Source organism: Argopecten irradians, chromosome 13 (assembly GCF_041381155.1).
Source record: "Argopecten irradians isolate NY chromosome 13, Ai_NY, whole genome shotgun sequence".
Classification (NCBI taxonomy): Eukaryota; Metazoa; Mollusca; class Bivalvia; order Pectinida; family Pectinidae; genus Argopecten; species Argopecten irradians.
The window spans coordinates 29,364,309-29,390,023 of record NC_091146.1 but is presented as its reverse complement, the minus strand read 5'-3'; the positions used below and the strand labels follow the sequence as shown (position 1 = coordinate 29,390,023).

Sequence of the window (25,715 nt, the reverse complement as noted above, 5' to 3'; positions counted from 1 at the left end):
GTTCACAGTGACAGGAAATAATTGTTTCTGAGAAACAAACATTCGTCAGGTTTGAAACAGAAATCAAATATATCTTGATCGAAGCAGCTACGTAGATTAAGACCAGGAATTTGCCGCCTTTTACATAGTTCCAAAATCCAAAACTCCAAATTAGGATGTTCTGAATATCATACAATATGTAGCTGACCTGAGCTGTATTGTGTTCTAATGCAAAATATTTTGCATATCACTGAGTGGCCGTAAAACGGCATGCAATGATACCCATGCATTAAATTGTCCTCATTTTCAATTAGATTTTAAGAAACTTGTCTCGAAGTTTGATGTCTTGTTCGCCAAAGCTTGCAAAAATGAAAAAAAAAAATCTTTTCATAAAGTTTATATGTATATATCCTATATATTATCATTTTATAATGCCAAGTAAATGTTTTTCATTTCGAAATCAACATTTAAAGATGTTCCACCGCCTACAGAGCATAAATGATATTCATCATTTGAACAATAATTGGTGTTTAATCTTGTACATAATATGCCTAATTAGCACAAAAAATAACATAAAGTAATTTAGTTCGTCTTTGGTGCATGCACAATCATTACTTCATTCCATATAGGATATAGCGCCAAGGAATTTTTTCGGATCGCAATTATTTATTTTTCATATTTTTAACTTGAAGTAAAATTAGAAGCCAAACTTTTCAATGGTGGTAATGGTGTAAAGTAAGTATCTTTTGCAACCGAAGAAAAATAATAAATCGTCTGTTCCTGTTTTTGATAGTAAAAAATTACCATTTGTCAGCATTGGAGCATCTTTAACTGAGCTAAAATTCCGGTTACAATTTTAATTAGTTTATGATTTACTTGATCCCCGCACGTTTATATATGTATATGTATATTGAGGCAAAATACCAATGAAACTAAATTGTTTGTAATGTTTATTTCCAATAATGGTGATTGATGTTTGCTGACTCCTCAATGACCTTTGAGTCTTTGTGCTCCAAATGCAACTAATTGTAGAGTATTATCTGTCTGAGCTCATTGTAAATGGCTTATGTAAGTAGGCAGGTCAAGTCAAGTTCAGCGTCTAATAACATTGACCTTTGACCTGGTAATTCGTATGCATGAAATTTCAACCTTGGCTGTTAATAGGACGTTATACCTGAGAGGCCGTCCTTACATGACCCTGGCTGTTAATAGGGCGTTAATTATTCAAACAAACAAGCAAACAAGATAATCTATTTCTGTATAATTCTTTTACTATTTAAGGGTTTTGGCAGTGTTTAAGCAATATAGTAAGTACATGTAAACCTAAAATTTCTTGTCACTCTCACCGTTGTTAGTACACCTAAACTTCCTGTTACAAACCATTTCTTGTCACTCTCACCATTATTTTCGCAATTATTTAAGTTTTCGGAAAATAGATTATCCGAAGTTAATCCTCCTGGCATCCTAGATACTCCAGGAGTTCACATCAACTACAATCTCTATACCCCTGGACAATCTCATAGTAAAACTGAAGGCAGCTCAAAGGGAAAATCTGAAGCAATCACAGGCCTGTACCAATTTCCTTTTAAGACTACAGATCTAGAGAGAGCAACGCCCAACTTTAAAGGCACACCGTCAACCACAGATCACCGTTACATACGGCTCTTTTGATGTGCGTCAAATGACTAAATTACCTATTCTGTACTATTGCCTTCAGTTTTTTACTATGAGATAGTACAGGGGTGTAGATATCGTAAGTGATCGGAACCCCTGGAGTATAGAGGATGTGCTCCGCGGATAATACCAACTATACAGTACATGTATATACACCAATCAAACATACTACAAATTTGAATATATATTGTTGTGAATTGGTTTTTGTACAATTTTCTTTGTTTAACATGACCATGACGTGCCTCAACTCTGAGTCTAGGAATAGCATTGTAGCCGGACTTAGTAAGATAGAAGAGAAATACTGATACCTGGTCACGGATTTAACGAAGTGTTTATCGTGTCTTTCGGGAAATTATCTCCGAAACAGACAAGTGAGTACGAAATCTATCACGGTGTTGGGAGAACATATAGCATGGCTAACGGAATGTGTATACTTGTCACGCAGTTCTGTCCAGACTTACACTCGCAAGGGCTTAAATTGGCAATAAAATGACGGACATTGGTCAGGCTTTATGTCTACAATAACTTCCTTTTCCATCACGTTCATCCGATAATCTAAAGGACAATATATACAAAAGGTCGGCTGAATGATCAAATTGACGACAACTCAGCATTTTATTTTTTTTGTGGTCTGGACTTATGTTTAATGTATAGCGGATGTTTTGTGCGAGTTTTCAATGACTGAGTTGATTGAGGTCAGTAATGGTGACACAAATTCCGCCTTTATAAATTACAGAGTTAGCTCTCTTGCGGGTAGGTATCGATTGCTACGTCATTATTTTGTGAGCATAATTCACGTCGTTTTCTCCAAAAAGTATGACGTTACATTCGAAAAAAATGACGTCACAGTTGATACCTACCCGCAAATATGGAGAATAGCACTCTCCATACGATGTGATTCCTCGGTATCTTTTCATGATCGTAAAAGACGACTAAATTTAGTATCTTATCTTTTCTTTCTAATGCTGCTTACTTTCTGACCCCGCCTCACTTTTGGCCTTCAGTTGAGCGCTCGTCCCTGTGAGGTCAGCTATGGGTTCTGTCCTCTGGCCGAGACACACACAAAAAACCCTTCTGTTCCTGCTTAGTGCTTAGAATTAAGGGTGACCGGGTGAAATTTGTTGCCAAAGACATCAAGCAACACACCCTACCCGGTCACATACTGAAAACAGAGGAACAGTCATCCATGACTAACTAACTTGTGTCGGCGACTCGCTTGGCTGCTGTGAGGGTTTATTCGGACGGGAAAATGACGAGAAACTCCTCCATCTGTTATGCGTCACATTTATTCTCCATTCCATTACAAAACTATCTCCTTCTGGGGAGTTCACATAAAGGGAGGTAATAACAAACTTTTTTATATGCTCATACGAGTTATCTCCCCTCTCATGACACCCGTATACACTAATACAGAACATCCGCCCCCCCAAAATATTAAAATTTTATCAAAATTTTAAGCACGGGTTCATGAGAGTGGAAAACTCAAAATGAGGACTTACAAGATGTACAAAGTAGATATGATCAATGAACATAACGAACAATAGTGAAGAAAAACAAGTAATAAAATGAAATGGTTACACTATCCAATGGAGATAATTATATCATAAGCCACCTTAACTACAAATGTGAAAAAAAACAAAATGTAAGGTACAGTATATGGCCCTATGCAAAACATTACCTATAGCAACATTGTGCAAGGTGTCATGATGTTACATATTAAAGTGAAAGTATAAATGACCTGTCATAATTACATTCGAATGACAAATTTAGAAATAAAATTAAAAGTATATGTATTTCAATAATGGGTTATATAAGTGATTTCAACTAGATGCTTAAATCTGAGAGAAGCATGTATTTCACAGAGTGAACATATATAAGAGGTGAAATTCTTTAACTCTGTGTAAATGGACAAGCAGCAGGTACCATTTATCAGTAAAATGTACTATTTTATATACACATTATGTGTCACAACGCTGTATCCATGAACTTGACAAATGTCATATAAGAAACACCTTCTAAACCAGGGTCATAGAGTGAGCATCTATAAAATCTGGCATATATGACCTGTTACAAGTCTGACAATTCTAAACAAATGGAAGAAATACCTTAATTAATCAAGATCTCATAATCCAGAACATGTAAATTACAGATATATAACCTTCATACAATGGAGTATCATAAACATATTGTATTACATGTCACATGATCAACTCTATGAACAATTGCTAACCTTGATAAGTGACCAAATTTTGGCAAAAATCTATCAAAACCTTGAAACAATAAATGTTTTAACTTCAAACAGTAAACATAATAACAATCTTTTCAAGAAAATACATTATACAATTCAGACATTTTCACATACTGCATATTATCATAAGAGTATTTCAACCTTAATCTGGTTGTATGGAAAGTGAACAAAAATTGTTCAGAAATGATTCAAATATCATGAACAGTGTTACACTCAACATCATGTAATCAAAGAAAATTGCTATGTATACAAAAGAATTATGGTTTGACATAAGCCTACATGAAGGTGACATTTTGATCCTGTGAATGGTTCATCGTCATCTGTTGCTCCATGATAGTCGTCAGGCGATGGACCTGTTTTTGGAGGGATTGTACATCACTAGATAAGTCATGCACATCAAGACTGTCGTTTTTCTGGATGTTATTAATCATAATGGGGTCTTTTCTCCATCCACAGGCCTCTCCGATTTTGGCTTGGGCCAAAGCTCCCATGATGTCAGTAGGGTTGGATGCTCGTACAAAAAATTGTAGCTGGTCAGGTAGGCCGGAGATGAAACGGCTCATGACCTCATTTTCTGGTTTTCTTAGGAGGGTTCCTTTTTCTAGTAGCTGCGAATGGAAGTCCTCTATAGGCTGACCTGGACTTAGTTTGGTATTGGAGAACTGTTCAATCTCCAGTAGATATGTCGGTCCACACTGTGTGTTACAGAAACGTGTCCTAAACTCATTTAGGATGGATTCCCATGATTTGTCTATCAGGCTATTAAACCACGCGACCGCTGGTCCCTTCATATGAAGATGAAACGCTGCTACTTTCCGGTCATCATCATGTATATTAAGAAATGTCGTGTATGATTCAAACTGACTGAGAAATTTTTGAGCGTTCTCGTGAGGATATCCTGAATAGGTGCCACATGTGACTTTCGCCATGTTTATATCACGAGTACTGTCCATGGGAATGTCGAAGATAGGCCTACCGGGATCACTGCCTCCGGGAGCGTAACATTTCACAAACGAATCTAATAATCTTCGAATTAATGGAGTTCTTTCAGTATTCAATGGTGATTTTGAAGCATGTTGTGATGAAACATCTGGGTTAACAACAGGTAAATAGTCTTTATCTAACAATGCTGGGGGTTCATCATGTTGGAAACCATGTGGTTGTAATGGCGGGAACAGCATGGGCGACGAGGAGAAATCTGAGGGGAGTTTCAGATGATTTTCAAATAAAAAACTGTCACTTAAAACACTGTTATTGTTATGTATATTACTTGTGTGATCTGTTGACATCTTTCGTTTGGATTCTCCACCATGTCGGCGACTCGCTTGGCTGCTGTGAGGGTTTATTCGGACGGGAAAATGACGAGAAACTCCTCCATCTGTTATGCGTCACATTTATTCTCCATTCCATTACAAAACTATCTCCTTCTGGAGAGTTCACATAAAGGGAGGTAATACCAAACTTTTTTTATATGCTCATACGAGTTATCTCCCCTCTCATGACACCCGTATACACTAATACAGAACACTTGCATCGTCGGAGACCCTGGTTGATTGCACTACACTACACTGCACTCATCACCCGTTGGACAGCTCGATCTCAGAGCACCGTCAATCAATGAATAGAAATCAATCAACATAACTCTTCAGTTTTGAAGAATAATTATGGATATCAATATTGCTTGTGTACAGCTTCTGTGAAGCATATGTTACCTCCAATTTCATTGGCTAAAAACCGGCAGGAAAATATGTCGGGGCCAATCAGATGGAACTTGACAAATGCGGTACTCTGAGATCGAGCTGTCCCACGGGTGATTAGTGTAGCTTATGGTGTAGTGTCATCAACCGTGGGTCTCCGACGATGACGACCTTGATGCTGATCGCTAAGCAGGAGAAGAAACTAGGCTACAAATTGTATACACAATGATATGTCTCGGCAGGGGTCAGAACCGGGAAAGATATAAAAGGATCAGAGCCAGTATTAAATTCAAAGGGCTTCGCAGGTCACTCTATTTGCACGAAATTTACATTCTTGGTCAGCCAATGCACGTAACAAAATTAACAATTCTTAAAGAAACAATACCATAGACTCAGATGTAAATATTAACTGAACTTAGGATTTTGTTTTAGAAGTTACCATAACCTGTGTCTAACCCGTTTGAATAATACAATAAAACATGTTGAAATCAAGGGTTTCTGCTTCTGCGTATCTAACGCTGTACATACACGTAACGGGAAGACGGAGGATGGCCTATGCTTGATGATATATCACATTAGAACCCTTTGATTAATACACAACAAAAACATACCACAGCCTTCCAAAACAAATAGTACAAGGCATTGATGTGCGACCATCCTGAGTAAATGTATCAGCACTGAAATTTGACAGGGCTTTCAGCAACATGACATATAATCCTATTGGAGATTTACCTAGATTTAAGGATAGGATAGTACAACCCAGCAAACCACCATTCGGCCCTGATCGTCCTTGACCAACCGGCATGCAATGGAACGACCGCTTGGCTTATTACAGTAGCCTTTGTACTAGGAAAGTGTCTTATATTCTGTGTAAATATGTTGAAATCTAGTTTTACCTTTGCAGCATCCTACGATGTCGGTGCCCCAGGTGGTATTTCGTTTGTCGTAAAACGATCCTTTTCGCTTTGAAAGGTTTCCGATTACGTAATAAACCGCTAGAGATACCAGCCATTAATGTCACATTAGTTAGACAATGCGGAATCTCGTCCGTACATATACACACAAAGAGCTTGGACACAGGCTCCAACGGATTTGCTGATAAAATTGTCGATTTTCCTTCATTTCCTCTACAGCTATTTTAAGATTTTGATGATATGCAGTTGGTTTTTGCGTTTCCCAACAGGTATATGCCAGGATCTAACAGCTTTTAAAACAATATTGATTTGCAGAAAAGTTAAAAGCTGCACATCAAAGAACCAAACGTATTCCTGTTTTACCTACAGTGTACAAACATAATTGTCAGAGGCAGAATTGTTTAAATAATGTCAAGTGGTGAATATTATAACGACGGTAGTAGCCCCTAGTTTATCGATGATGGCTCTCGGAGACTGTATATTTTCGTTCGTTAATTTTTAAAAGGTCCTATTAACAGCCAGTGTCATATAAAGGACTGTTCCCATGTACTGTATTCTAAGAGTGTGTATGAACTGGTGTAGTACATTTTCGGGAGACTGCGGTATTCTTGCTGTACTTTCTTATAGTGGATCTCTTGACCTTTTATAGTGCTTTAACACTGAAGACACAGTACAAAAATACCAGTCTCCCAAAACATGAACCTCGCATTTCGCTCAATTAAGACACCTCATAGATTGGAGGCCGTCCTTATCATCATGGCTTAATAGGGCCTTTATATTCCAAACAAAACCAAATGTTATGATAAAAAATTTTGAAAACCTATATTAAAAAGTTTCATACATACTAGAATTAACAAAATTCCTTCAAAATAACATGGCGTGAATGACTAAGGGTAATAATTTTCCTCGAAAGAAAGTAACTGAATTTATTCGTTGTTGCTGTAGGTTGGCAAGGCGGAGTTATTTCCCTTTCTTAATTATGACGTCGTTGATGTCATCTTCTATTTCAGCGTTCGGGTTTAGCAGTTCACATCTTCTGAAGAAAAAATCGAGCATTTTCTTACGCATCGTGTATTTGCATGTTTAAAAAAAATTAGATAATGAAAGTGTTTATAAAAGAATAACTGTATAAACACATTGTGTAGTAAACCAATTTTCTGATTATCAAGACTTGGACTCGGATATTGGACTTGCTTGTTTTTTTCTTGATAAGTGATTTTTATTTTGACCTTTTATGATTATGTTTACATTAAAACTAAAAAAAATCCAATAGCTTGATACATTTCCCAATTAAAGAAATACAAAGAGGAGTAAACTTTAAGTAATCAATTTGGAGTAGGGTTACTACTTTTATGTAAATCGATTTTTGAACGTTCGTTAAAATATATAGCTAGGTTTTGACTTTTGACATCCGAACCCGCTGTTTGACCAACAACGATGATATGTTTGAGGCAATAGATCTCGCGAAAACTATTTTGGAAATTAGTTGTAGCGCTTTTCAAATCATTTTGATTTTTTGAGCCGGAATTATAAAAAATCGCATACGGATTTCCTTTAAACACAAAATTTGGAGAAATTTATAAAAACAAACAGACATAAACCAGATATACTATCACATTAATTGAACAGATTTGGAATGTTTTTCGGCCAACATGATTTTAGAAAAATAATCAAAATATGGACCCATATAATTAAGCACTGCATGGATGAAATGGGGGTTTGAACAATGGTCCAAATTTGTGAGTTACAAACTGTTAGCAAAATACAAAATTTTTTGATAATTTTTGATTAATCATTGGAATCATGTTTTTACATGATATTTAAAAAAATGTTATCTTGTAAAAATCATAAAATAATTACTTGTGACTTGTTTGAAAATGACATGGGAATAATTTTGTCCAATTCATGATTTATTATATTGCTCGGGCGAAACATGGCAAAAACATGATAATTTTTTTTGAAAACCATAAAAAAAGTTCAAACATACTAGAAAATTAACAAAAATTTTTCAAACTTCAAAAAAAAATATAAGAGTTTTGTATATTGTTCTATCGTTAGAAATTTAGGACAAAAAATCAACAGGATCGAGACTACATTCACCCTAATATTACAGAAAACATAATTTTACGATTTTTTCATTTTCGGCCAGCAAATTTGCATGGATTGGTATATTTCAAGCTCAAATATCTAAAAAAGTAGTTCAAGAACACCCATTTATCTTTACAGATTTGAAATCTACATGAAAAATGCAAGAAAATAAGACTTGTTAGAAAAAAAATGACATGGGTTTGTCCAAAAGTATGGAGCTACCTTAATAGGGCCTTTATATTCCAAACAAAACCAAATGTTATGATAAGTTTTTTTTAAAACCCATATTAAATAGTTCATACATACTAAAATTAACAAAATTCCTTCAAAATAACATGGCGTGAATGACTAAGGGTAATAATTTTCTTCGAAAGAAAGTAACTGAATTTATTCGTTGTTGCTGTAGGTTGGCAGTGTGCTGTGTGTATGCCAACTACATTTGTATGATATTCTAATATGTGTACAAATAAAAAAATAGATAATGTAAAAACACTTATAGTGCAATAAAAGAATAACTTCTACATCACATTAGGGAGACAATTGTCCGAGTTATCAAGACTTTGTCTTGATCTGGGACATTTTGTTTTATTTCTTGATAAGTGTATTTAAATAATGGTAAGTTTTATGAGTTTGTTTACATTAAAACTTAAAAAAAAACAATAGTTGGTACTTTCGCACTACCGGAATGAAATACAAAGAGGAGTAACTCTCATTTCTTTAGAGTAAATCAATTTGAATTCTGTATACTACATATGTACATATGTAAATCGCGTTTAGTTGAACGTTCTAAAATATATAGCTTTTCGACTTACATTGTATCCGCACTTTGACCAAAAACGAGAGCCAATATGTTTGAGGCATTGTGATGCTCGCGAAAACTATTTCAGAATTTAGTGTAGCGCTTTTACAAGTAAACAGCAAAATTCGATGATATTTCAGTTTTTTAGTTTTGTAGCAATTTCAGGCAATTGTTTTTTCGGGTATATTTCTATGGACACATATATATGGCTTGCCCTGGATACCTCCGACACTCCGTAAAAGCATTTTCGAATTCTGTGAAATCATGAGTGTTTCAATATTGGACATTTTTTACGTATCTCTGGTTCCGATCCTTTTAAGTGCCTTTTTTTTGTACAGCCTGAAGTTTGAAAAACGAGCGCCCTGCCTGTGCTTAAAACATTTAAAAACATTTATCCCATAACTATGCATGTTTCACAATGGAAAAACCATGTGATAAAGTCCATAGCAGTTGGTTATCATTTATATGTTTACACACTCTAGTGTGTGTAAACACCTACGGCGCCTCTGATTGGTCAATGCCAAGAACTCTTGATTCCGATTGGCCTTCATCTTCAGGCTACTTTTCATAGCACATTTTCTTTAAAATGGCATTGTATAAACTGTATAACAGGTAGATGTTTATTCAAAGTATTAAACAATAGAATTTTAGTTTAGGCACTATATTTTATGGCGGAAAGATATCATTACGCATTGTATGTTGGTAAGTTTCCCTGAATGAAGACAAGATAATGGCCACCACGGTATAAATATAGAGCTAAAGTTATGGGATAAATATATAAGTTCCCCAACGCGTGACTGTTGTTTATCATGTTTATCTAAAATCTCGTTAGTAAATTTAGTTAATTTTCATAAATTTTATAATTGAAAATTAATTAACTCGAGTTTGATAAACATGATAAACAACAGTCACGCGTTGGGGAACCTCTATTTACCAGTGAGTGTATTTACCCCTCTTAATTGTTTGCTAATTTAGTTCCACACTTGGGGTGCAAATTTCGAAGAAAAATAAATGTGAACTTTTAAAGAAAATTCCAACTGGTCGAACCTCAGTGGCTATATCAACCACAAGTTATCATGCACACTTACTGCATTTCCACACACACCTGACATCACATCGGCGCAGACCAGTACGTTTCTCAGTAAATAAAAAGACGAATAGATCTCCATGCGTTGCACCTTCAATTTCAAACCAAGCACCACAGTATCTTTTCCAAACTTCAGTAAAAACAACAATTATTTTTAAAATTTTGTTTTATTTTATCGATAAAATCAACAAACAATACTATTTTACAAACACTATAACAAGATATAGAATTTGTTTTCACAACAAGCATCTTAAAGCATAAATAATAACGATTGTTCTATATTAAAATATACGATATACGATATATATGGCATCGACCGGTGATTATTATAGAATTAGATTTTTTTACAATATTGACTCTCGTAGTTTGTTTAGAAAAAGAAGAAACAAAATGTGAACTTATAGGTAAGATAAATTAGAGTTTATCGTATAACTGAAATATATATATATTTATTACGTGTAATTAAACCGCAATTGTTTTCCTTATACAATATATACCACTGCCTCTGTGCGACTGTATACAAAGGGAGGTAACTTAGCAGTGTACTATGTATTTCATTCCGTGCTACGAAATATATAAGCTAAAGAGACACACTACATGTAGCTAGAAGCATATAGATTTTCTCTTCAAAAATCTTTTTCTAAATATGATTATCATGCAGGTTAAAAGATCTTCTGATTTTGATTTGCACGCGCGGATAGGTATCTTAAGAGGTATAGAACGTCCTCACGTTCGCTGAGTGAGAATACCCATACACAAGACTGAATTGCCTGCCGTAGTTTTTCTACTTCCCGCTAGGCTTCGCTCTGAACTTGAAGGCAGGTAATCCAGCCTATGAGCGCAGTCTAGCGGAAAGAATTGGTACTAAGGCAGGTAATCAAGTCTAACCCATATATAAGCAATACATATATATTTGATTTAACCTGATATGGTAAAGATGACGTATTTTACCATTTGGAGTGTTATTACGTTAAGAAGAGGTATTCATAAAAGTTCATATTGAGTACAAAAACAGATTGCGTAAGCACAAGACAATAATGGCAACATTTCGGTGACTGATTCGCTTGTATCACATCAAAACTTGTGCTAAGTTACTATTGCAGTGGACATATAAGAAGGTTTTACCAAGGAATCATAAGTGATTTACTTTTAAATCCTTGGTTTTACGAATTTTCTTAAGTAAAATGTATCACTATAAAAATACGAAAAGCCAATCAACGAGAAATAAAGGCATTATTGATCACGTTAAAGTATCATAAACGGAAAAGCTAAATACCTGAGATTATTTTAGAATGAAAAAGCAGGCATGGTCGAAATATTCAAGAAAGTAATTTTTTTGAGTCAAGTGAAAGAGTAAAGTCTTACTTGAATACATATATATTTTTTCCCATCCATTTTGATCAACTAGATTTACTTCCCTTGGTTTCAAGTACATGTACCTATCGCAAAATGAAAGGGAAGTAACTCTGATAGGTCAGAATTGATTCTTATATGTACATACTAAATGGCGAGTTATCTTCCTTGGTGAGTTTAAGTACGAGATAGCTGCATGATGGAGTATAAATCATATTTTCGCTTTCATTATTAAAGTGAACAGTCGGGCAAGGTTGGCTAAAGTCGGTAAAAATGGTGTGAATGTATCCAGTATAATTTCTTATGAAATAGAAAAAAATAAAATCTCTGCCAAAATCTGTCTGCGTACGAAGAAATTAATTTAAAGTATAGGAATCCTAAAACGTCCTCCCGGCTGACTATGTCCGTGGTTACATTTACACGCAGCCTCGCTTTCAATGCTTTCAACTTTCCTTTACTTTAATGGTCAGAACTGGGAAACGTAAGCAGAACTTGGCCTTCGTATTAATATGTGAGAACTTTTGGAAGGCCAATGAACGCATTTAGACTGGTTTTCTTTGCCCGACTATTCACTTTAATTAATCTTACTAAACAAAGATTATATTTTCTTCCATTTGAAATACAACATATTGTTTTTCGAATAAAAAATTGGAAAGAATAGTGATATGCTAAAATATCACGTGACACATCAGAATATCACGTGATATTCTGTGTTTAGTATAAAGCACAGGCACATGACATCATAGTTTTTACGTCACGTGACATCTCGGTTATATAGACCACGTCAATCACAACATGACGTCATCGTATATCACTTAATCTTTGATTATGCTTCTTTTAATTTTCTAGCCTCCTTAATTTTTGATATTCTCTCGTGAAGTTTTGGCATCTTCTCGTCGTTAGGGTTTTCTAGTAGCCCTGTCATCTTCTTTATATCTTCATGAAGGTCGCCGTATCGCCGTCTAGTAAACAACTATAACGGAATAACAACAATAAACAAAAGGTCAGAGGTCATTTATAAGCGCCAGGGGTTCCGATCACTTATAATAAAAAAAGTGATCGCAGCCCCTGGTGTATCGATGATGTTGTTATCGATACTATAGTAAAAAATTAAGTTTAATTTTGTTCGTAGTGATATTATAATGATTTATACTGCGATGTCCCTTGTGGCACGCTTCCGTGAGATGTACACTACCCTCCAAACGTTCTGTTACATACAATGCTAACAATTTACTTCTGGGAAAACTCTCGAAAAAACAATTAATAAGTTACATAAGTTGATAAATAAAAATACTGATGTCTTCAATAAAAATAACATATTTCTGTACTTAATGTATATTTTTAAAAACTGCACGTGTAAAAAAAAACGTTTGGAGGGCAGTGTATAAATGTATCACTATCGCAATGCAAGAAACAATTATACTGCAGTCTCCCAAAATATACAACACACTTCATACAGGGGAAGCCTTCCTCAAGTTACTCTAGCTGTAAGAAACTCAAAAAGATGAACAGGACAAATTATACGTCCCATAAAATCTGTGTTACAAACTGTGAAGGCTCTCCTATCCATGGAGAGTTGTCTACCCTCCATCAACAATACGGATATTTACACTAAAAAGTAACAAGTGATGTTATTGTAAACTAAATATTATTCATTTACCATCTTTTTAAATTTCATCTTCGCTAGCTAAGGCTTCTCATTACGTGCAGTGTAACGTAATCAGAAGCTTTGGCTTTCGGAGATGTTTTCATTGGAACGCAACACAAATCAAAACTACAGTCAAAACGCTCTTTCATTAAGACCATAGGGCACAATAAAATCAAATATACCACAAAGCACTGGATATTTATATTATTATTATCATTTATTCCATAATATTATAATAGATGTAAAACATACCACGTCTCGGTGTCCTGGCCTAGCGTCCTGCCACGTGTAAGGTCTAGCCTTGTTAAGTCTTAAACCAATTAAAACATACATTATACAACTATCACATAAAGGCGGAGTTTGAATTGTAATTAAATTGAAAATGTTTTTTTTTTCTTTTGTAAAACAGAGAGTATAACAGATTAAGGTCCGTACTGTGTAGATACAGGACGTATTCGTTTAACAGACAGCATGATCATTTTTAATATCTTTAATCGGTATGGATGCCGTTACTCTCTACATTTGTATATTACATAGTTATCTGCCCTTGCGAGTATGTATTTGTCGCATTTGAGTGTAAGAGAAAACGACATGAGCTGTAAGGAAGTGCCAGGTTTGTTGGTGGAGGAAAGCCGGAGCACCCAGTGAAAAACCACCGACCAGCCGTCAGTACCTGGCAACTGTCCCACATGGGATTCGCACTCGCAACCCAGATGTGGAGGGCTTGTGGTGATGATATGTCAAGACATCTTAACCACTCGGCCACCGCGGCCATCGGAATACTCATCAAAAACACATATATTGTCTATTAATTAAACTCATTAAGTAAGTAAAGAATGGAGTTCTTGAGATTCTTATAATATTTTTTTAAATTTTGTAAAATTCGTATTACCAGGAATTATTTAGCATAATCACCTTTTGAACAACTGGGTGCAGATCTCTGTTTTTCGTTTTTTTTTTTTTTTTAAGTAATTTGACAATATAAATGTACTTACGATATATCAATGTTTGTACATAAGTAATAGATGGGGTAAGAGATGGCGGCCGACACTGCTAGACAGGTGATGCCAGTCACAACACTTAACTGGAAACGAAAAAAAGATAAAAAACAAATATTATAGTAGATACAATTGTCGCTCAGCAAATATCGAATGCTTCCGAAACAGATAACAACTATCCCGTTTATATCACGTTTTATGTCCAAAGCCAATCTGATTAAAATACAGATCCTTATAACAACTCTGACAAGGATCTGACAATATCCCATAAGGGGTCACGTCCAAATGACCTTTATACCACGTGTACTTCAAATCAAACCCATTGTCTACACATTACTGTATCACTTAGCAACGCCATTTCGCCCCAAGATACATAAATAATTAGCATTGTTGTGCTTTTTGGCCGAGATGACTACGTACACTGAAATAATTATGAGAAACTTTCATAACTATTTCGTCCCCTGAAACCCACTGTCGAAAGTTTGCCAGCAGCAATTTGATTGGCCATTTACAAAGTTCACTTGGACATGACCCCTAATGGGATTTTCTCAGATCCTCTTATCAAACGTAGTAATAATAAGGATCTTATTTTAATAAGATTGGTTCAAAGCGATGCCGGTACGACAAAACGACATTGTCTCCTACTGTCGCTGTTTCTCACCTCTTTCTCTTTGATGGCATTGAGAGGGTGGATTATGCTTTTCCGTGAAAATACCTTCTCGTAAGCACTGACACCCTGTAAAAACGAGAGAAAAAGAAAATTGATATGTATATAAACAAAATTCTAAAATGTTCACCATGGCTTGGCCTTGGTGTTGCAAATTTGATTCGAATAATGTTGTGAAGATAGCTCTATACTTTTGGGAAAGCATATTTCATGTTTTTCTAATAAGTCTTATTTTCTTGTATTTTCAAGTAGATTTCAAATACGTGAAAAATGATGAAATTATGTTTCTGTAATATCTGCAATATCGAGGCTGGATATTGGTATAATCACTGTATAAGTGTTTTATTTTCAAGGTATTGCATTTCGCTATAATAATGATATTACGGCCAGGTTTATATCCACGAACTTATGAAATAAATGGATTGAGAGACAAATAGAATATTTTAGCTTATTACTGTTAGAAAATACTCAATGCGCAAACATTTCGCACCGCTGATAAGTACCAAAGAGGAATTCGCGAAATTGTCTCCCCTTGAAAAGAAACAATATACCGTACAAGTGCAGTGGACCTCTCGACTCTCATATACACTGACACTAGGCCATACCTAGTCCGCTAAACCTGCCTATATTATTAGGCTTTTTTTAATTTTTTTTTTTTTTGCCTAAAAATAAATATATATAATAAGGCGTTTATTTTTGCAAAAAAAAAAAAAATAAAAAAAAAGCCTAATAATATAGGCAGGTTTTAGCGGACTAGGCCATACCTTGCCCGACAACATTATCACATTCTGTTGGCGAAGGTCAAATGTCTAGATTACTTAACACATCCACGAAAAAGTTATCTCACTTGACAACAAGACGATTTTGAAGATAAAAAAGTTGTTATATATATTAAGTTTTATCTAACTATGTCAAGATGTAAATATATCTCAATCAACCTTTCCAAAGATTTTGTCGATGCTTGGTCCTATTTATTCAACTGTTTTATATGTTGTTTCGCCAACCATTTTTCGAAAAAATGCTATTAAACTGGGAACTACATATATTAAAAGGCATAAAATAATTAAATAAAACTTTTTATTGTCAATACTTTCAAATTGAGAATTTTTAGTTGATACAATTTCTGATGACGAACTGAATAATTAATGAACATGGTATATAATTAGATCATTCTCGATCCCAGAGGCCATATCTAGCTACTACAATACATAAATGTCTACTGACCGAGGGGGGGGGAGGAGGGCAGTAACTCGGATATACTAGTGCGCTTTTGGATTTGTAATCCTGTAGTCAGTTATACATACCCCAAAATTCCTCACAGTCTGGGACGGAGCTGCCTTAGGCCTCAATAACGCGACGGAGAGCCTCTGAAATTGAAAGAAACCGGATGTATCATTTTTAATGTCTTCATCCATCACAAGGAAAAATGTAACGTAAATTGTTATAAGGGAGATAACTCCCACTGTCACAATATTCATTTCATGCAATAGCGACTTGATGATCTACTTGGCTATATTTTCCCTTTCATAGCAATATTATAATTACATTGATATTGATCATATCAAATGTAATCTCAATCCATTCAATGCATAAAGCAATGATTAATATTATTTTCCAGATTACGATGGTATTGTTTATATAATATATTATTTTTGAAAACAGACACGTTCATGGTCCGAATTGTTGACTTTTGGACCTGAAAGCTAAAGCAAGTAACACATATTGATTGTTTAAAGATGCGCCATCGCAAGCAGTGCATAAACGATGTTCATAATTTGACCAATAATATATGTTTAATCATGTATTAGTTGCAGAGTAACTTCTCTTCGTTTCAATTCAATCGCGACATCTCTGAGTAATTTCCGTCAATGTTCCGTCGTATTATATTTCCGAAGATTGACAGAAATTTCTACGAGGGATCCGATTGCTTTTCAATTAGTACTCGAGACACAATCGCAGCATCTTGAAGTAATGTCCGGCAATCTCCGGAAATATAGTATCGCAGATTGCCGGAAATTTCTGCCAAATGTTGTGAGCGTAGCCGAGATACATATATACATGTAACACTCCGTCAGTAACACTCGGTCTTTGTTTGTTTTATTACTACTTTTGATATTTATTTAAAAAAATTTCAACATAAATCACCAGACTGTTTATGTACCTGCGTTGTCACAGCTGGTACGGTACTTTAACTCATATAATACAGAATTTCATTTTAGTATCAGCGCTTTTAATACAATTAAATGATTTGAAATTCGTATTTTAAAACATTATGATCACATGCTTCCCTGGTATACAATGACTAATACATGTACCACAACGTGGAAATAATTTTAATTATACGTATATACTAAGGCGATACATTAGTGTATAAAGCGTTGCTGCTAAATGTATACCTATTATACATTTTCGTTTGGAAAAAAATGAAAACCATCTCATTTTGCATTGGGAGCATTTTGATTGGTTCCATTTTCATCATATTTATTTTTCAATGTGCACACTATCATTTTTACAGTGTATATTGATTCTAGGCCTAGACAAAAACATTATCATACAATGTACAAGTATACTTTAATACCAATCGTATTCATTTCATTTTCATTAAAATTTTATTTTCTTCTTAGTCAAGGTCTGTCTTAACCACGATCGGTTTTGCACCGTACTATAGGAAAAACACAATTACATATAATATATCAACTTTATTGTTTTACATCGATTGAGAAACAATCACTATCGATGGTCCGGATGTAAGCGCGCGAGGGGTCATAGTGTCGCAGAAACCGGAGTGCCCGGAGAAAACCAACGTGATCGATCAGGTGACCCCTGACCTTTCACGTCCGTGTTGGGGATCGAATCCCGGACGGCTAGGTAAAAGGCGAGTGGCTTAACCACTACACCGCCTGATCACCCATTGCAAATACATACAAGTATAAAAACTGTTTGTTGTGATTTTCCAAATGTACCTAAGTTTAATTTTAAACAGTCATTAGTTCACATTCATTGTACACACAAATACACATATGTTTTCGTACACGTACATATATATCAAAACTTACCGACATCATTTTTGATGTTGTGGTGTATATCCAATATAATTAGACTTCCGAAACAAAACTGACCGATCGATCAAATGTGATACAATAATTACAGAAATTCTCTGTTGCGTTCTCCGTCGATGATCATTTGACTTTTCACTAGAATAGATTATGATTTGTCCGAAATAGAATCCTTTCGTACTGCAATAGTCAATGAAAAAGGATTACGCGATTCCAAATCAAGGTTTGTCCAAAAAGTGATGTGTTAAACTTGAAGTGACCTATCTAGCCACTACAGACAAGAACAAACCAATGGTCAAAACATTCAAACTAATTTTACACCGTTCGGGTCCGTATTCCAACAAAGTTATGAAAGAAAATATAAATGCTTTCACCAAAAAAAGAAACTTCAGAAAAAATGTCGAAATGATTTGTTTTCCAGTGGCCAGCTCTTTTAGATAAAAGATGACCATTCAATGACCACCAGATGGAATGGTCAATCTCGACACCTCACGTGCTAATTTACCGTATGATCAGGAATATCTGTCTAATATGCGCTAGACACGATATCGGAAAAGTATATCCGTTAATGTAAATATGATGACTTTTTCCTGTTTATAGTTATTTATGAAAGTCCACTTCACTCTCCACAGTAGTGGTCAGTTGTATGTCCACTATCAACAGCAGTGGTCAGTAGTATGTCCACTCTCGCCAGCAGTAGTCTGTTTTATGTCCACTTATATTAATTCATACAGAATAAATTCCTAAGCTGTACACTATACTCGCCAAGTTTATAATGAATGTACCCGTACGCTACGCAGTGCGGACGTGCTCTCGCGATGGATCGATTTGCATGACCTTGTCTTTGACCTCTGGATGACCTTCAGAAGTGCACGTCCGTGCAGTCATACTGGATAAGCGAGTCTGACTTATCTGGCCATTATGCTGGATTCACTGGTCAGTAATCCAGATCAACTATAACAGCGCCAATGAGGTGCATATAGAAATATTGGAAGTGTGTACTAATGGATTGTTAGCGCTCCCAGGAATCGCCAGATACACAGAGGATTCATTTTTATCATAAAATCAATAAATCAATATCTATATTACGCAGTTTAAATGGAGCTACATGACACTGTCTGTCATTGTCTTTGATATTTTTGTATGAATTAACCCTAACATGTCATATTATTTGAGAATTTTTTCCAATTAATTTGGCATCCGGGAATTGTCTAATTGCTTTTTAATTATAAGGGACCCTGGTAGGGAGAAAATTGACGACGTTCAGTGAAAAACAAAGACATCAACATGTATTTGATCATCGGCAGATAATTAATTTATTATTGTAATTCAAACATAATTTTTGGAAAATAACCACAAATAATGTCGATTTTGTACAAGTTTGCTTAGAGGATGACAATATAAATCTTCTCTAGATTCCATTGATTTCGTAACGAAAATAAATCATTTAAATTTATACGCAGTTGTTTTTATTATTGTTTATGTTTGTAAATAATCAATAATCATCTGCTTATTTTTTTTTTTATTTGTTTACACTTCTATTGAATGTTTTGTATCAGCACGTGTTCTGGTTAACATGTTTACGGCTAAATGGGGGGGGGGGTGGGTGGGGTGGGGGAACGCTACAAACATAGATTACACATATACATATACATGTATACAAATCATATTTGTATTATCAGTTTAATGCACACATACATTAAACATGTATATACAACTGTTTTTGTTTTCCTGTGTGCGTACGTGTTTGAATCTGTATTAACATCAATACACATATCGTTAACCAATCTCGCACTCAGCAGGAAAAAGATCGTACCATTCAACCTTTCGGGACAATGAATTCGACCTTCTCTAAGGACTTAACGCATCCTGTGACATCGGTATTTACGATCAATCTATAATACAGTATGCACTATATTTAGTTTTAAGGGGAATCCCCTTCCTTTTCGCGCCCGCCAGCTGGTGATTGTTAGGCACAGTGTTGTAAACAAGACAACTTGCTAAAACTGAGGTTTCGGTGAAAGTATGCAATGTATATTGTCGAATAAATACCGAAATGATTAATTTTAATTTGCTTTTTAGCGGTCAGTTTTATTTTTATTAAAAGATGACCACTGATCAATAGCCACCAGATTCAACGGTCAGTCTCAACATCTAAAGTACATGTAATAATCAAATATGTCAACCATCAGCGCTAGATATGGCATCGAAAACAATATCGCTAATGCAATAAAAAAATTGTCTTTTCCCTGTTAGGGTATTTAAGTACGAAAGTCCACTCGCCGCTTTAGATATCAAATCCCTAAGCTGTACACTATACTTTGCCAAGTTTATAATGAATGTATCCTTATGCTACGCGGTGCGGATGTGCTCTCGTACTGGATCGATTGGCATGACCTTGTCTTTGACCTCTGGATGACCTTCAGAAGTGCACGTCCGTGCAGTCTTTCTGTATCAGCGAATCTGACTTATCTAGCCATTATGCTGGATTCACTGGTCAGTAATCGAGATCAACTATAACAGCGCCAATGAGGTGCATATAGAAATATTGGAAGTGTGTACTAATGGATTGTTAGCGCTCCCAGGAATCGTCAGGAATCGTCAGATACACAGAGGATTGATTTTTATCATAAAATCAATAAATCAATATCTATATTACACAGTTAAAATGGAAGCTACATGACGCTGTCTGCCATTGTCTTTGATATTTGTGTATGATTTAATCCTAACATGTCGTAATATTTGAGATTTTTCCAAATTGATTTGACACCCGGGAATAGTGCATTTTAATTACAAGGGACCCGCAAGTTTCCTGCTTGGGAGAAAATTGATAACGTTCAATGAAATACAAAGACATCAACATGTATTTGATCAACAGCAGGAAATTGATGTATATTACTGTACATAAAACTGCAAATTATTTTGAGATAAATAAATGACGATGGTTTTGTACAATCGCTAAATGTTATTTATTTATCTTTTAATGAAAATAAATCTTTAATGTTCATAAGTTGTTGTTGTTATTATTGTTGATATTTATACATAATCATTATCTGCATTTTTTAATTGATTTACACAGTCTTCTGAATGTATTGTACCTGCACGTGTGCTTTATTTTCATACCAACCATATTTTTATTATTCGTCTTCATTGTACACGTATATACACAACTGTATATATTTGTTTATCTGTATTAAAGTCAATACAGAGACTATGCCATTCAACCTTTCGGGACAATTGATTCGACCTTGTCTAAGGAGACTCGACGGATCACGTGACATCGGTATTCTACAACTGTACGTTCAATATATTGGACGAGTGTGTCCTATATTTAGTTTTAAGGGGAATCCCCTTCTTCCTTCGCGCTTTAGATAATCAACACGGATTTTCGACCGCTTTAGAAGTGCTTAGTAGTATCGTAGTGATACATACATGTAATATCAAATAGCATTTACTTAATATGACAAATATTACCATCGATTTATAAATGGGAAAAAAATGAAGATTAACGATTAATTACATATACATTATAGTTTTCACAATACTATACATTTTGAACGTGAATGCGAATAATGTGTATTTACAGAAATGTAACCAATAAGATGCACGTACCGGAATAAATTACGCTTTTTAAACGTCTAGCTTAACACTTAACAGTGAAGTTTATTTATCATATATTTATGTATTACTTTATACTTCGTGCGCAATTCACAAAACAGAATCAAGAATATTTCTTAACAATCATAAAAATAGTATTGACTAACCATCTACAAAATACAAAATTTTACATCAAATTACATTCTTTTTTTTGTATGTAGACTTTGGTGAATCAGTATAGAATTTGTAGAGTCATGCGGTGCGCGGTTACAATTACAATGTATATCGATTCGTAGTGTTTTATAGCAGTATCGACTGTGGTAAAGTACACATGTTTATCGTTCTGTTTTGTGGAATATTTTTGAGTCAAGTAGGTGTTATATTAAACCACTCACTACCTTTTTGACTACGTGACGATCATCACGTATTTTCTGTCCTTTTATCAGTCTTTTCTCCTACCCGGACGTAAACTCGGCAATTAATCAATCGAGAAGACTCGGGAATTTCCGTCATGCCTACTGCACACCGAACCTCGAGAGTTTGCGGAATGCATGGTTAGGCATTTTGAAAGATTAATTTAAATGACTTTGCGTTTGTTCACTCTACGGGTGTTTAAAAAGACCCCTTGATGCATAAATGTCACGTATAATACAAAGGTGGCACGTATTCCGTATTCGATATACATATAAATAAGATTGAATTCAAAATAAAGGTGCGAAGAATTGAATAAACATTATGTTTTTGACTTAAAGTACAGGTTTGGAATTGCATATGTATATGTTAGTTAATTGTTTATCGTGTAATTTCACAAACAATGTGACACCGACGCTAATTAGAGAAAATTATTCATACACCTGATGCTACGGATACAACGCAGGTGGGCTTTAAAATTAAATCCGTTTTGTCAACATGACGTTTAAAAGATTCTTGTGGTTTGTGTTTATATTCCCGAAGAGATAATAGCTTTAAAAGTAAGTTGTATACACTGTATATGATTACAAACTTGTGTATTTGATCTCAAAGATTTATCTCGATTTTGCAGCATTCGGAAGCTTGCCCTTCCGGCGATGATGTATTGACAACTATATATCAGATTTAAGAATCCATTAGGTTTTTTGTATGAAACGCATGCCCCGTGTAATGTTTATATATACCCGTAATTAGGAAAAGCGGTATAGCTGTACAAAGAATGCGTTTAGTAATTAAAACCAGATCACCTTACTCCTCATTCCCTCTCCTCACCCCCGGGAGAGGAATGCATTCAGCTAACAGTTTGTTCTGCTGTTCCGTGCATATTTTGTCTAGAGAATGCCTGTTGTCTGTAAACACTTGGTATAAAATGCTTATCTAACTATAACATTGATATAAGGCAGCGAGGCGATATTTTAATGTATTCTAATAAGCAGTATACGTGTATATTGAAGACAAAACAAGTTGTATTTCATATACACAATATTTAAATATATCTTTATTTCTCAACCCCTCCTACTCATTATAACAGGTGTTTTTGTGAGAAAAGACACTATATTGAACAAAACAACAACTTAAATGTCAGAAATAAAAAAAAAAAAAAAAATCAATGCGAGGTGTTTACAAAAACCTTCGTGTGAGACTAGAAATAAATATTCACAGATCCGACTTGAATTCAATACGTCTATGATTGCAATTGCAATAGCTTTTAATTTAGAACATACATGTAGTTTAATTTCTTCAAAGACAAACCTGTTTATAACGACCATTAATATTTACAACTATAACATTCACCTGCACAAACCGACTATATTTCTTCGAAGTTCAATCGTATACGCATGTATATGTAATTTAACCTGTATATACCAGTTATCATTTTATAAGTCATCCCCGATACTCCAGGGGTTACTTTCACTGTCGTATTATCCACGACAGTGACAGTAACCCCTGGAATATTATGGATATCTGTAAGTTTGATATAAAGGAGTTATTCTATGTTATTAAGATTCACCTGTTCCATAGTGGTAACATTTATTAAATGTACTGAAACATACCCTGTCTACACCGATCCCTGTTAAAAACGACCACTTCTCGACAGTCTGTCATGGAAAATTATTACGACCTGCCTATAACGGTCACCATTTATTTTTCATTAATTGTGAAACAAGTTACGTGTGTGTACAACTTATAGAAATTTATTTATGAGTGGTCTTACAGTGGGAAAAAAACCTGGAGTCCCCGGAGAAAATCCATGTGATTGTACAGGTGACACCTGACCTTTTTACGTCTGTGCCGGGGATCGAACCGCGGCCGGCTAGGCGAAGGACGTATGGCCTATTAACCACTATACCACCTCATTACATGTTTTGAATTTGTATCTCTCCAGAAAGAATTGATAAATGCATACATAGCGAGCAGTTCTCTACAAAATCTTATATGAAAACAACTTAACGATGACATCTATAACAGTCATCTGCGTATTACGACAATAATCTTTTCAATACATTTAAAAACACATTGCCCAGTCCATAGCTATTATTGTATATAACGACCTTTAAAAAGAATTTTCCAGTCTAAAACGATTAACTGTGTACAGTGACCATTTATTTACCTGTATATAACATCAATATCTGTGGAAATTCCGATTTCATTACATTGACCTGTATACAGCGTTTACCTGTATATAACGACCATATTACCTGTATATAACGATCATTTAACTATAAAATCGTATTCCAATACTATTTAACTGTCTATAAGTTTTACCTGTATATAACGACAATTTCTCTAGAAAGTCTTATATAAATACCATTAAACACTCACCTATATAATAAGTTTGTAATTGTGACTTCTCTTTAAAGATCGACTAATAATCAGTAATTTTGATATTGTCACACCTATAACGACCATCTGTACATAATGGACGTATTTCGATAAAGTCCTATATACGATGTTCCTAAATCCTATATTTAATTACAACTTTTATTAATTAAAAATTAAATTATTGAAAAAAAACCGTACTGGTCTAACTGAGAAAATTTTGTATAAAATAATTAACTTGACAGTTTTTGAAATTGTATATAGGTGCAAGTAATACAATGTATATAAATTCATTTGTTTTAATGTCTTAACTGATAGACTATCATGTTTGTAGTTTTACAATAAATTTCACTGATCCCACGCAGGCATGCTTAGTTTTCAAGGTCACTGTGAAAGTTACATAAAATACCAATGAAAATGAAATGTGAGCGTGTAAAATAATCAATATTGTTTATGAAACAACAGGGGATTAGTTATTTTAAAATTCAATGATAATCTAAACGAAGTATATGCCATTCAAGTTTAACTGACAATAGTATTTTTTCAACTTTTTAACTAATGAGAAGCACTCATTTACTAAAAAAATAATTCGATGATATAGTTAGTCACTAAAATCACATAAAATACTGAAAAAACAGAGAATTGAAACAAACATATTCAAATAAAATAAAAATTGATATAAATTTGTATAATTACTTACCGTGAACATGTTGCTTGCTTGTCTGTTCTGATAATAAAAAACCAATGCGATACCCGCCTACATGTATAAAGTGTGTGTACGCTCAATTCTGCACGTAGTATCCCGTACGATCAATACGTTTTATTTAGTTCGTTACATACATTTAATGGATGTGTAAATATAGACACTAGGATACACGTGGTCGGGTCGCGAGCTCGCGTGTATCTATATATATATATATATATATTTATGATATCAGTTTGATGACAGATTCGAGATAAACAGGATGTTCGTGAAATGCCCGCTACGTTTCCGAAACAATCAGTTAGAATAGCTTTTTCATGGCCTAAGATGAAGTTAAAACACCAATTATAAATGCATGATTTCCTATGTAAATCTATATTTAGTTACCATGGGCTTGTCAACATTAGATGATCGGTG

General features: G+C 34.6%; 1 protein-coding gene across 2 annotated transcripts; it reads right to left on the bottom strand.

Annotated features, from left to right (window-relative positions):
• Positions 1–10,634: 10,634 nt before the first annotated feature.
• LOC138306769 (uncharacterized) lies at positions 10,635–25,431 on the bottom strand. Of its 2 annotated transcripts, none has more exons than XM_069247241.1 (6): positions 25,296–25,431; positions 16,457–16,519; positions 15,147–15,221; positions 14,483–14,571; positions 13,740–13,797; positions 10,635–12,812 (listed from the first exon to the last, which is right to left on the bottom strand). In XM_069247241.1, exons 1-6 carry the CDS (start codon positions 25,302–25,304, stop codon positions 12,666–12,668), a joined length of 441 nt encoding a protein of 146 aa, XP_069103342.1. In that variant the 5' UTR covers positions 25,305–25,431; the 3' UTR covers positions 10,635–12,665. The 2 variants fall into 2 exon arrangements, with proteins under 2 accessions (XP_069103342.1, XP_069103343.1); XM_069247242.1 differs by lacking the exon at positions 25,296–25,431 and adding an exon at positions 18,209–18,925.
• Positions 25,432–25,715: the final 284 nt, after the last annotated feature.

Bases quoted from the DNA above. Each gene is read 5' to 3' on its own strand.
- LOC138306769 (XM_069247241.1), bottom strand. The intron at 15,222-16,456 runs GTATGTATAACT...TCGTTTTTACAG, and splicing joins AGACTGTGAGGAATTTTGGG to GGTGTCAGTGCTTACGAGAA. The intron at 13,798-14,482 runs GTAAGTACATTT...AATTGGTTTAAG, and splicing joins TGTACAAACATTGATATATC to ACTTAACAAGGCTAGACCTT.